The sequence below is a fragment of the Pristis pectinata genome, chromosome 7, assembly GCF_009764475.1.
Source record: "Pristis pectinata isolate sPriPec2 chromosome 7, sPriPec2.1.pri, whole genome shotgun sequence".
Classification (NCBI taxonomy): Eukaryota; Metazoa; Chordata; class Chondrichthyes; order Rhinopristiformes; family Pristidae; genus Pristis; species Pristis pectinata.
Window position 1 is genome coordinate 45,790,504 of NC_067411.1, and position 14,601 is coordinate 45,805,104.

The 14,601-nt window shown below is 41.2% G+C and overlaps 1 protein-coding gene across 1 annotated transcript in view; it reads right to left on the reverse strand.

Moving 5' to 3' along the window:
- The window catches only part of LOC127572810 (phospholipid-transporting ATPase ABCA1-like), a 137,990-nt gene that overhangs the window by 43,205 nt on the left and 80,184 nt on the right, over positions 1-14,601 (reverse strand). The window contains 10 exon segments of the mRNA XM_052020445.1: positions 2,057-2,147; positions 2,150-2,198; positions 4,582-4,713; positions 5,957-6,128; positions 9,708-9,821; positions 10,193-10,397; positions 10,741-10,962; positions 12,373-12,595; positions 13,802-13,978; positions 14,129-14,334. Of these exon segments, the coding sequence (XP_051876405.1) occupies positions 2,057-2,147; positions 2,150-2,198; positions 4,582-4,713; positions 5,957-6,128; positions 9,708-9,821; positions 10,193-10,397; positions 10,741-10,962; positions 12,373-12,595; positions 13,802-13,978; positions 14,129-14,334 (1,591 nt within the window).

A 14,601-nucleotide genomic window follows, 5' to 3' on the forward strand; every position in this document is an offset into this window, starting at 1 on the left:
CCTTCCGTAAAACATTTGATAAAGCTGAGCACAATTAGTAACAAATTCAGTAGAATTCTATAAGAATACATGGGATTGCAAAGAAGGTACAGCTCAGAAACAGGCCATTACCCAACATGTCTGTTGTCTTTTTATGCTACACACAAGCTTCCTCTCACTCTACCAGCATAACCTCCCGTTCCACTCCCCTTAAAAAGATCTATTCTATTTTCCTCATCTACTCTTTGAGGTAACAGGTTCCGCATTCCAATTGTGCTCTTGCTAAAGATATTTCTCCTGAATTCTGTATTGTGCTTATTAGCAACTTCATGTTTGTTACACCTGATTTTGGCTTGCCCCATAAGGGCACAGGTTTAGGGTAAGGAGCAAAAGGTTTAGAAGATTGTTTTCACCCAAAGGGTGGTTAGTAACTGGAATGCACTGCCTGAGTGGATGGTGGTGGCATGCAGTCCTGCATTTAACTAGTATTTAATTGAGCACTTGAATCTCCAAGGAATAGTTAGTTACAGACCAAGGGCTGGTAAATGATATTAGTATAGATGGGTATAATGGTCAGCATGGCAATGCTGGGCCAAAGGGCCTGTTTCTATGCTGTAAGTCTCTGTGACTCTTTCAGCAGAAACAGCTCCTCTATGTTTACCCTACTGATCCTCTCAATCACCACAAAGATCTCCAGCAGGCCCCCTCTCCTTGAGTGAACAGAGCTTTAGCTTTATCAAGCTATCCAACCTAAAACCTAGGGATGGATAAAACCTGGTTGAAGGGTACAATGGGTACTGATTGAGGAGTCACCTTATAGGTGGGAGGTCATGAGTGTTGATTTGTATTTTCCTGCACTCACTGCTGTTGGAATCACTGCTGTCGGAATCACTGCTGTCTAGAACTTACATCATTAAATTCCAAAAATGGTTGCATTGGCAGATATGACCAAATCAAGGAGCTTTTGATGCCATAACCTCCACAACAAGTCAAACAACATATGGAATAATAAAACTGAATGCAGGCCAGTGTGACACAGAGGAAGGAAAACAGTATGCAGCTGTAAGTAGAACTAATTTTAAATACAGCTTGGCACTGCAGAGGAGCACTCAACAAGGTCAACTGAATGTTGTTTTCTTTTGTCCTAATTGTGTTCCTTCTTGTATAATTTTGTACAATTTATGTTTAACTTTTGTTTTTCTTGAAAATAGTGTCTCTAATGCTATGTGCCTGTGATGCTGCTGCAAGTAAGTTTTTCATTGCACCTGTGCATACATGTATTTGTACATACGATAATAAACTCAACTTGACTACACAACTGAAACAATCTGTACAATACTCTTATTTGCTTTGTCCTATTGATCCCTCTGCCACCTTGTCAGTAACTTAGAACTATCTTGTTTTAAAATCTCTCTTTCCCAGTTTCGATAAAAGATCCTCAACCTGAAACTTTAACTGTTTCTCTCTCCATGCATGCTGAGTGTTTCTGGCATTTTCTGTTTTTATTTCAGATTTCCAGCACCTGCAGTTCATTATGATTTCCATTTACCCCGAGTACTATGAACAGCTTTGATCCCCAAGAGAGAAAAGAGGCCTTCAGGCACCAGAGGCAGTGTAGCGCAGAGCAGGCTAACTGATCCCCAGCATGTTGATATGAGGAGAGACGAAGATCTGAGTGTTTGATCATGGAAGGGAAGCACCTGGGATGTGGTTATGTAGGCATATACACAAGGTTAAATGGTATCAGATAAATTACTTCGGACACCACTTAAATTAAGTGGTGGTGGTAAGATGAGGAGGCACAAGATTCTAACTACCCCTATGAACAATAACACGTGTAGCAGCTTTAACGTCCTGAGGCAGTTCCGAGAACATCTGCAAAGCTTAACGTGAACCAATGAGAAGACACGAGGGCCCCTTAATTAAAGGGGTACGCTTTAAAGGATACATGTGCTCCTTCACATAAAAACAATGCATTAATGAAAGACGAATGACAGGTTACAGAGTAGAAGTGTCAATGAAATAAATGGATTGCCATTCTTTGTAAATTCTTGCACTGTACAGAGGAACAGCCTACCTGAAAGCTTATTAGTTGTTTCTTTGCGTTTGTTGGGCAGCTTCACATCCAGGACCATCTGCTCCACCTCTCTCTTCACTTCTTTCACTGACCAGCCCCATTGAGCCGTGCGTAAAACCAAACGTGCTCCTCGACAGTAAGCCTTACAGATCCATAACAGGCTTCAGTTACAAAGTGAGTGATAGAGCATTTACACAGTGTTTGGTAACAACTATGTGGAGAAAGTAGGGCAGCATTGCTTGCAAGCTAAAGACTGAAGATAGAGTTCAGTTCTATGGACTTTTCTTATATGAACAAGAGGTATGGTACCACAGAGATTAATATGCAGAGACCAAATAACTGATGTGACAGCTGAAGATTTAAATTCAGTTCTATTGCATTTTTAAATGCAACATTAAATGCAATATTAAATGCATATTAAATGTAATTTTATCTTCAATAAAAACCTATTACTAGCAATGTTAACCAGGAACCCACCAGTTTGTTGTTAAAAACCTATCCATTTCCTGAAAGGAATTCAGCAATTCTTCCCCAGTCAATATGTGACTCCAAACCCACTCAATGTGGTTGATTCTCAGCTTCCTAGTATAATGTCTGGACAAGTCACTCTGCTAAGGGGCCAATTAGGGATGGTCAATGTTCACTGGCTTGCCAAAAACAAACACAAATGAAAGATACGCTTTGTGCATTGGAAAATTAAGTGACTTCCAACAAATTACAGTCACTTAAGTCTTCATTTCAGCTGTGGGGAGGCAAAGCTAAAAAAAAGATGCCAATGAGGTTCACTAAGGTCTCCCTTCACATCACCTTAGTCAGTTAGATGGTGGTGTTTAGATTAGGTTAAACAAGCCAAGATGTTGCCCATTTCCTCTCTCTTATGTTATAATATGCAATCAAAAGAAAGATGGCAGGAGATATGACAAGGAGAAGAAACAAAAAATACTGATCAGGAAATAAAATATAAATTACAACAATTTCATATATTTGCCCAGGTTTTGCTCCTTAGAACGTAGTGACTTCTCCATCGCATCGCCTGTTGGGTAACACTGGGCTCCAGCTCCAGCAATGTGGCTGGAAGCCAAGCTCAGAGGGGCGGATCTCCAGATAGGCAACGATCTGAGCAAAACCAACACTGCTGACAGTGTAGCACTGCTTCAGTACTGCAGCAGAACATCATTCAGAATATTCTGTGCTCAAGTCTCTGAAGTGGGACTTGAATCCACAACCTTCTGGCTCAGAGGCAGGAGCACTTTCCCATGAATTGCACACAACACTCCATTACTTCAGAAAGGATAAGTATGGGAAATACTGACTCAATGATAAATAATGGAAATGAAGGTGGATTAAGATTCTACAGCCCCCCTAGATAATCTCTTAAAGATCAGAGTAGGAAATTTAGAGCTCCTGGTATGGCCTACAAGAGGCTAGGATCAACTGGCTTTTCTTCAATAACATTTCTCCCTCTACTTTTCCTGAATGTTCAGGCTCCTCCTGCTGTACAATAAGCACCAACATTTTCTCAAAGTAGACATTCTTCTTCAGTAAATTAGAAGCAAGAATCTAAGCAGGTTACTCAGTATTAAGGAAATCACAGAAAGACCAGATCCTGTTCTTATGTGAATGAGTCACCGATAGTCATAAGAAGCAGAACCCAAAAGCACAGAAGTAGTACTACTCCTTGTTTCTATTCCACTGAGGTTAGCTTTGACTGAGTATCAGATCTAAAACTTCAAGATCTTTGCGGTTTCTTCACTTCTGCATATTATCTAAATTTTGATCATTTAGGCAATTTATTATATCCTGCAGATTTGTGATTTACATCAGTCTACATGCTATTTCACAACATTATTAAACCATAATGCATCACATTGTAATTTCTCTCAAAGCTATCAACAAGGTCACTTCACACAAACCCCACTCACAACACATGATCATCACTGCTGACAGTTTTATGGTTTCTACCAGCATGATTTTGTGGAGAAGTTTCAGAAGTGTGGTGTTATCCAGGGGCAATCAAAATATGACCATTATTTGAAGGGATGTTACAAGCTAGAGGGTGGGAACTGATATTGCTGCACAGGGAGAATTCATACAGGAAAAATCACTGACTTTTTATATATTTAGATATTGTATGATAAGTAACGGGATGAGTAAGATGACTGCTTAATGTGTTGAGGATTGCTTGAGAACCAAGTGAATCACGGGTGTCCTCTGGGGATTCAGATCCTTCCACAGTCTGACCCTTTGTTATTCCAGACCCACAGCAGTGTGGTTAATGTTTAGCTGCCCTATGAAATACCATGACAAGCCACAGAGTTGTAGCAAACCACCATGATTCCCTATTCAACAAGAATGTGAGAATGCCTTCACCAGAAATACTGCAGTGATTCAAGAAAGTCCCCCCCCCCCCACCCCACATACCTTCCAAAGGGCTTTTAGAGGGGTGGGGGCAATAATTTCTGGCCTTGCCAGCGACATTTACATCACATGAGAGAGTAAACAAAAAATGCATTAACTGTACTCACAGATCAAAAAGGACATTGTGCTGCGGGCACACCCCCAGACTTTGCCGGATGGAATTCAGGTCAGTACGAATATCTTTGCCCAGTATATAGGCCGTTCCAGAGGTTGGTGGGAACAATCCTGTCAATATTGACCTGTAGAAAGGATTGACAACATTAGACACTATACTGAAAACCTCCTACAAAATCTAAAACTATCCTACAATATATGTTAAATAAACTTAAGCATTTGAATGAAAATATTTTAATCCCACTTTTTTTTGCTAATTTTAAATTTGGGTTTAATTTTCTGAAACTTTTTCATTCAAGGATTATACTCACATCACAGGGATTTCCAATATGATGACCTTGCATTTCAAAGATTTTTTACTTACAGAGCTAAAGATATAACATTGTTGAATAGAGTGTTTCAGGACTTGGACCCAGTGACAATGATGTAATAATGATATATCTTTCACTCAGGATGGGGAGTGCCTTGGATGGGAACCTGTTGGCATTTGTCTTTCCATGTACTTATTCTCCTATCATTTCTCGGTGACAGAGGTCACTGCATGAGAAGATACTGTTGGAACAGCCTTGGAAAAATGGTGCTAAGCATCTTGTAGATTGCAATGGTGTGTCAGTGGTTGAGTGAGTGAATATTTATGTTGGTGGATGGAATACCAATCTAATCGACTGCTTTGTCCTGATGGTGTCAAGCAACTTGAACCTTATTGGAACTGAACTCATCCGGGCAAATGGAGAGTGTTCCATCGCACTCCTGATGGTGACTTGTGGATGCTGGAGAGACCTTGGAGAACCAAATAAAAATGGGAAGAGACATGATACAAGCTGCCAACTCACTGTCACCCATTCCTCAATGTTGCATAAAGTCAACATCTCCCTTTTGAATGTTTGTGTGGTGTGTAATGATGCATGACAAATATGAGTACAGCAAAAAACTTTGTTGTCCAACATTTTACAATCCAAGATGCTGCATTGTCAAGAATTTCAGAAACCTCTCAACGCAGTTCAATATCCTCCAGTACCTGGGCTCCATAACGGAGTTATCTGGCATATAACAGTAATAACTGTGGCAGGTTTACTGAATGTAGTTTCAGATGTTGCTACTTATATTAGCACTCCTCCGAAGTTTCCATGAACCCACACAGTCAACTGTCCTTATTATGTAATCTCTTTCTCTACAATATGATACATTCATTGGGTAATATAACTCTTGATTAACCAGCATGTTTGAATACCTGGTATCTGTCAAGTCTGGCATATCCTGGATAACAGAACTTTTACTATATGTATTATTAACACTAAGACTGTTTTAAATCTAGTCTTGGAGATAAAGTAAACTTGCTAGGATTTATTCCTTGCATTGTCTCCTTACATTGTGGTAGTTTTGCCAGCGCCATTATGTCCCAGGAATGATGTAATCTGCCCTTCATAGAAGCCCAGTGTGAGCCCATCAACTGCCAGTTTCTTGCCATCTCGGTAAATTTTGACCAGGTTTTGAATGGACACACCAAGCTGAAGGTGAGTTGGCTCCTCCTCCACACAGACTGAAAGAGAACAGAAGTGATTGTGCAACCACATAGTGACCATCCTCAAATTCAGCCCAAACAATACTTAATAGCACAAAATCAAAACTCCACAGATGCTGGAAATCTTAAATAAAATCAGAAAACATTGGAAATATTCAGCAGATTGTTCATGCCTATGGAGAGAAAAACATAGTTCAAATGAATAGTCCCTTAATGTTTTGTGAGTTTCTCCTTCCACGGATATAACCTGACTGACTGAGGGCAAGCTTTATGTCCACTGAACAGGAGTATCTTCATGAATAACAATACCCATGTGAATGGCATGGTTTAAATCATCAGATGGTTGTACTGTGTCCACTTGTATATAGCGAAGCACTCTGCTTGGTTTGACGCAGATATTTTGGTATTCATTCACAGAATTGAGTGCAAGGTCAGTAAATAGTGCCTATTTCCTCAACTGAATAGATTGCCATAACACTTCAGAGGACAGTTCAATCTCAGGTTCCCTCCTGTTTTAAGAAGACCACGATCATCTCGGTACCAAAGAAAAGCAAGGTAACATGCCTCAATGACTACCAACCAGTGGCTCTGACATCCACCATCATTAAGTGCTTTGAGAGGTTGGTCATGGCACACATCAACTCCAGCCTACCAGACAACCTGGACCCATTGCAATTCGACTATCAGCAAAACAGATCTACAGTGGATGCCATCTCCCTGGCCCTACACTTAGCTCTGGAGCATCTGGACAGTAAAGACACATATGTTAGACTATTGTAGTTTATTGACTACAGCTCTGCCTTCAATACAATAATTCCAAGCAAGCTTGTCACCAAACTCTGAGACCTAGGACTCAACACCTCCCTCTGTAACTGGATCCTTGACTTTCTAACAAACAGACCACAGTCAGTGAGGATAGGCAGCAATACCTCCGGCACGATTATTCTCAACACTGGTGACCCACAAGGCTGCGTCCTCAGTCCTCTACTCTACTCTACTCCCTATACACTCATGACTGTGTGGCCAGATTCTGCTCTAACTCCATCTACAAGTTTGCAGATGATACCACTGTTGTAGGCCGTATCTCAAACAGCGATCAGTCGGAGTACAGGAAGGAGATAGAGAGCTTAGTGGAATGGTGTTATGACAACATCCTTTCCCTCAATGTCAACAAAACATAAGAGCTGGTCATTGACTTCAGGAAAGGGGGCAGTGTACATGCACCTGTCTACATCAATGGTGTCGAGAGGGTTGAGAGCTTCAAGATCCTGGGAGTGAACATCACCAACAGCCTGTCCTGGTCAAATCACGTAGATGCCACAGCCAAGAAAGCTCACCAGCACCTCTACTTCCTCAGGAGGCCAAAGAAATTTGGTTTGTCCCCTTTGACTCTCACCAGCTTTTACCGATGCACCATAGAAAGCACCCTATCTGGATGCATCACGGCTTGGTACAGCAACTGCTCTGCCCAGGACAGCAAGAAGCTGCAGAGAGTTGTGGACACAGCCCAGCGCATCACGGACACCAGCCTCCCCTCCTTGGACTCTGTCTTTACCTCTCGTTGTCTTGGTGTAGCAGCCAGCATAATCAAAGACCCCACCCACCCAGGACATTCTCTCTTCTCTCCTCTTCCATCAGGTAGAAGATACAGGAGCCTGAGGGCACATACCACCAGACGTAAAGACAGCTTCTACCCCATGTGATAAGACTATTGAACGGTTCCTTTATACAATAAGATGGACTATGACCTCACGATCTATCTTGTTGTGACCTTGCACCTTATTGCACTGCACTTTCTCTGTAGCTGTGACACTTCACTCTGTACTGTTATTGTTTTTACCTGTACTACGTCAATGCACTCTGTACTAACTCAACGTAACTGCACTGTGTGATGAATTGACCTGTACGATCGGTTTGTAAGACAAGCTTTTCACTGTACCTCGGTACAAGTGACAATCATAAACCAATATCAATTGAGTTACAGTAAGGCAGCAGATTTTTTTCCACTAATGGAGATGGGAAATCAGATTTGATTTTATGTCACTGCAGTAGTTTTATAGTCATCATTACTAACGTTAGCACTTTAATCCAGACATTTGATGAATTTACATCAAAATCCTCAATCACCTTAGCCTGTTACTGATTGTAGTGATTTTAGCAATGAATATATGGAAAGGTTTGACGGTTCATCAAGGCTATGGGATTACAAATCCAATAGCTTAACTATTCTGCTGTGTAACCTTTGTAAGAAGTTATGGAGTAAACAAAAATGATGTAAACGCTTAGCAGATCAGGCTGCATCTAAGGAGAGAGGAACGGAGTCCTAATGAGAAGTTATTGACCTGAAATGATAACTCAGTCTTCTTCTGCCTGACCTGCAGAGTTTTCTGTACTTTTCTATTTTTACTAAAGACAAGAAACTGGAGCAAGGTGGCCAGCTTTGAAGAATCTAAGGACATTTATTTCTGTTGTCTAAATGCACCACAGCATTGAGATACCACAACAGGAAGAATAATGAAAGTATAGATTTTCTGAAGAATGTGTGTATTTTGAGTGCCACTCATTGTTACATTGGTGGGGGAGGCGTTGATTACAATTATTTTACTTATCTGTTAACAGGATGTGGATGTCACTGGCAAGGCCAGTATTTGTTGCTTACCCTCAATTGTCCTTGAGATGGTGGTGATTGTGGGCTATTGCAATTCCTGTGGTGAAGGTACTCCCTTAATTCTAGGTGAATCAAGGATTTTCAGATTTAAACTCAATGGAACACCAGCAATATTTCTCCATGTTGGGATAGTACATGATTTAGAGGGAACTTGCTGCTGGTTCCTGCTACCCTTGTTATTTTAGATAAAATCTAAGGGTTGGGGAGGTACTACCAAAGAATCTGTGACAAGTTGTTGCAGTGCCTTTTGTAGATGACACACACTGCAGCCACAGAGCACTGCTGGTGGAGGCAGGGATATCAAGGGTGTGTTTATGGTACCAATCCAGAAAGCTTCAAGTTGTTGAGGATGTCTGGAGCTCACACTCCTGACTGTAGATATTGGAAAGGCTCTGGGTTGTCTGGAGGCAGACACAGACAACTTTGTTTGGGTCTTCCTTGCACTTACTTTAAACAAGTTTGCATAGAAATGGCTGTTTCTGATTTTATGGGATCAATACCTAACATTTCTCATACCATTTGTTTAATCTATTAAGAATGAAAGATAAAACAGAAGAAAGAAGAGTGTCTCTTCATTCACCAAGAAGAAAGTCTAGGCTATGATAACTAAATTTAGAGTTCGTGAGAAAATTAATTGGAAGTTCACCAAAAATATTTATGTTCTTTACCACTCACTGGAACAGGTTCCTGGAAGCTGCTCCTTGGAATGAATGGATTGACTAAAATCCAAAGAACAGAGCAGGCTCTGTCCCCATAGTAACAATCAATCTCAAGTATAAGCATTGGATTACACACACCAGAATGTTTCTGGAGTGATCATTTACTTTAATTAATATCCTGAATCAATTCACTCATTGAAATGTAGAAAGCATTATTTTAAAAATAGTTCTAAAGAAATCTCATTTCAAAGGTTGTTCTGAAGCACTTACTTCGTGAATCTTTACTCTTTTCATATGGAGAATGTCTAATGTTCTGAACTGGGTCTCCGCACCAATAGGACTTGGTGAAAAGAAAGTACCAAGGTTTGGGAATGCCATATTGACCTGAATACGAAACAAGACACAACAAATTACCTAGAATTACAGTAATAAAAGAGAATGCACTGTGTTCTGTCAGTGAAAACCCAACTTCTTTTATTTATTTGTTGGATGATAGCTATTCAGAGCCATAAGGCCTATATAAATAGACCTGGTTTGCTTTGAAATAGACACTGTTGTGAGACTTTCCACAGATTCTGCACACGTCAAAAATCACTTTGTATTTTGTGGTGCAAAATGATTTAGAAATGCGTGCGCAACCTTACAAAACTCAGTAATGGTAAACGACCAAAATTATTCCAGGATACAACAGCCTTTACACAGTGACACCAACATGTCTCACTTGTTAGTGAGGAGATATAAGAACGTTTCCATACCTGGGAATACTGCCTCAATGTACCAGGTCATAACTGCATAGAGGAAGGTGTCGACTATCATGAGGATGATGGATGTAGCGATGTTATACTCATTGCCTTTCAATGGGCTTGCAAAGAGATTGTGCCACTGGACCCCAATTCCCTGCTCCTCAAACTGGGCGAAATAGTCAAAGCCAAAGCCAAATGCGACTGGGGACAGCAGACTCTGTAGATGTAATTAGAAGATTGGAAAGAGAAGGTCAGCCAGTCAGTCAATTGATCTGGTCTGTGACAAGTAGATTGACAACCAGGCTGGTAATGATGAAGAGCTCCTTTGAAAATGGCAGCTAGAATCACTCTGAGCACAACTGCAATCACTCATGGAGAAGCTCTACTTTTGGAGAGTACTTTTGGAGACTGCCACTTCCATTGCTTCTTCTGATTTGAGGCATTTGATGCAGAAGATGAGCCACAAAATACCACTACATTGATAACATTGCTCTCCAGAGCCAACACGCTACCTCCAAAACAGGTAATTGTCATATCTGTTGGTGAAATGACCTACTTACAGCGAAGATTTTGACCGGGTAGGTAATGTACTCCTGCCAAGCCATACACAGCACGTAAGGGAGGTAGAGGGTGAAGTAGATAATCCCTCCACAAGCCGCTGCCAAGTTAGCCTTTGAGAACATTGTGCTGATCAAAAAACATTGCAAGATGGTAACCACTCCAAAAACTGCAAGGAACGTGAAGACGGCAATGGGGTTGCTGTAAGGCAAGATGTTCCCTTCCTGAAAGAACATGGAAAAGAAACCACCATCAAATTTAAGTAAAGCTTTAAATCCCACACTGAAAAGCAAAAACCTAAAATAAATTTGAATTGTTCTGTAAATACAATTAAGCTGAGTGTCATATTCTGATGTACACATAAACAACACCCTCTGATTCAAGGTGAATTTTAACCAAAAAAGAAAATAGCTGATTGTTTAAAGGATACATTTACTTAAATTTGAATCTCATTTGCTTCCAAAACCTGCCATGAAATTAGAATGTCGAAATATGACACAATTGCAAAGCTGATTGCATAAAGCACTGGCTGTGACTCTTTTATGGTAGCATCCAGGCAAACATTTCAGTTTGGTCAAGTCAAAAGGCCATAGTAATTTGGAGACTTAAGTACAAAACCTGGACTGATGCTTCCAGGGCAGCACTGTGGGAATGCTGCACAGTTGGAGTTGGTAATTCTCAGGTGAGTCGTTAAATCAAGATCCCTTCTCCCCTCACAGTTTAAAAGTATAGGGGGTCACTGTTTAAAGAAATAAGGAGTTGATCATTTAAAGACATATGTGACAACAATTTTTTTTTGTGAGGGTTATGAGTATTTCTTCCTGAAAGGGTGGTGGAAGACAATCATTGAATACTTTTAAGGCAGAGGTAGATAGATTGTTGATGAGCAAGAGGGGGGGAGTCTACCAGGGAGTAGTTGAAAATGCAGAGATGATGTTACAGTCTGGTCAGCAGAATCGGCCTGAGTGGCTGAGTGCCTATTCCTGCACCAAACTCCTACATTCACCTGACCCTACAGCAGACATTGCGTGACTGTCTCTCATTGTCAGTCTTCTGAATATCAGGAATGTAAAGTGAAGATGTGGGGGGGGGAGCATCCATAGACACCCAGCTGAACTATCGCCAGCACTGTAGCCACAGAACAGGAGATGAATCAAGGATACTCAAGGAACAGGACAAGGAATCAAGGGCAGGCACGCTAGTGTAGTGGTTAGTGTAATGCTTTACAGTGCCAGCAACCTGGGTTCAATTCCGACCACTGTCTGGAAGGAGTTTGTACATTCTCCCCGTGACTGTGTGGGTTTCCTCTGGGTGCTCTGGTTTCCTCCCACATTTCAAGGACGTACGGGTTAGGAAATTGTGGGCATGCTATGTTGGTGCCGGAACCGTGGCGACACTTGTGGGCTGCCCCCAGAATACTGCGCAAAATGATGCATTTCACTGTGTATTTTGATGTACATATGATCAATAAAGATATCTTATATCTTATCCTATACACTCTTCTCTGCAGTCACCTTCAACTGCTAACAACATCCACTGATGCCAGTGGTGTTCCAGAATGAGTTAGCAAAGGATGAAGTCAATGTAAAACCTCACTTTTTTAATTAATCATCATCTGGCAGATTTCCACCTACCTTTAGAATCACTACCAGCAAGCCAGCACTGATGAGCAAAGGGATCAAACTGCTGATGAACCAGCTAAGCCACAGGGTGCCACTGCTCAGGCCCATAATCCTCATGGTCTCTTTCAGCCGTGTTTCCTTCTCATACACTATCCCTTTAATTATCACAGCCACTGAGTATATCCAGGCCAGGGTGGTGAAAAGAGGCAGGGACTGGCTCAGGACACGAAGAAACCTAAGGTCAGACAACAGAAGAAGAAGAATTTGTTTCTTTTGGAATTCTTCAAACAATGACATGAGTGAGTGCGCTTACACAAAGGCTTTCTTGTGATCTCTTAGGTCAGGTGAACATATTGAAAATCTCAGTCTACTGCTCTGCGCCACATGCAGATGTTTGTAAGCTTCGTGAACCTGACATCAGAACATTTGTTATCATTTGGTGACACAAGAGACTGCAGATGTTGGAATCTGGAGCAAAAAAACAAAAAACCTGTCCTGGGCCCAGCACATAGATGCAATCATGGGGAAAGCATGCGAGTCTTTACTTTCTTAGGAGGTTAAGGAGGTTCAGCTTGTCACTGAACGCTCTAACAAAATTCTACAGATTTACTGTTGAAAGTATCCTGACTGGTTGCATCAGGCTCTGTTATGGCAATTCAAATGCACAGGAATGTAAGAAGCTGCAGAGAGTAGTGGACTCTGCCCGATACATCACAGGCACATCCCTCCCCACCGCCATTTGGTAGTATCTACAGGAGGCACTGCCTCAAGAAGGCAACGTCAACCATCGAAGATCCCCACCATCTGGGCCATGCCATCTTTTCACAGCTACCATCGGGCAGGAGGTACAGAAGCCTGAAGTCCCACCCCACCAGCTACTTCCCTTCAACTATTCGGTTCTTGAACCAACCAGCAAAACCCTAATCACTACAGTTTAGCAACACTATGACCACTTTGATCACTTTGCACTAAAATGGACTTCATTTTTTTTTGTTCTAATTGTGTTCTTTCATGTAAAAATAGTGTATAATTTATGTTTAATTTATGTTTTTCTTGTGAATGATACTATGTGCCTGTGATGCTGCTGCAAGTAAGTTTTTCATTGCACCTGTGCATACATGTACTTGTGCTTATGACAATAAACTCGACTTTGACTTTGACAGCTGGAAGAACCCAGTGGGTCTGGCAGCATCTGTGAAGGGAAATGGACAGTCGACATTTTGGGTTGATACCCTTCATCTAAAAATTGTAAGTGGGGTGATAGATACAAGTCCGCAAACACTTCCCTGCAAGGAAATTCAGGAGGAGCACAGCATTCTGCTCTCTTGAATATTTCGAACTATTAATTGAATAGTAATTCGAAGTGTGTATTATGGGAGGTCTGCAGGGTAAAACAAAACCCATCAAGTGGAAGTTTAAAATCTAATTCTCTTGAACTTACAAGTCATCCACGTAGCAGGGATATGGCATTTGCTGAATGTATACACCCGTCTCCTCCTTGTTCCCGGTCACTGTGCGGATAATTGCATGCTCTACTATGTCCTGCAGGTAGGAGAAACCACCCCATATGTAACGGAGATCTTCAAATGGATCAGCACGTGGACCTGGATCCCAGTACCTTCAGGAAAAAGATCACATTAGGAACGTGAGTGATTCTGAGCAAGAAGGGTTAGACAAAACAGCAAGCGAACCTGACAACACAATTTTGTTTTGTTAACTAAAAACATTACATCTTTTATTGCTGTGATTGCAGATACTTGAACCATACCCATCCATTATCTTGTTTGTTCGTTCCACGTTGTCTATATCCATCCGGATTTTGTACTTCATGTGTTCTGATGGTTTTGTACTGTTGGAGTCAGAGCCAAGGAACACAATCCCAGCCCAGAACTTCCTCTCATCCAGCAGTTCCATGGATTTGTTTATTAGTTTCTCCTCAGTAGACACAGCTTCCAGTTTGTCCCATTTTATACACTAGGAACAGTAACAAGTTATGGTTAACAGGAAGGTAGGTAGCACTCTTAGCTGTTAAACATCAAGATTTGTTTGTAACAAGAAACTAGCTACTGCCTTCCTCAGAGTTCAACTGCACATGCCAGGAGATGGAAAAAATTGGTCAGAACTCTCAGGTTTGTAGCAGTTAAGTCTAAAGGTAGAATCTCAGAACCGTACATGGAATTACATAGAATATACAGCACAGAAACAGGTCATTCAGCCCAAATGGTCCATACTGGTGTTAAT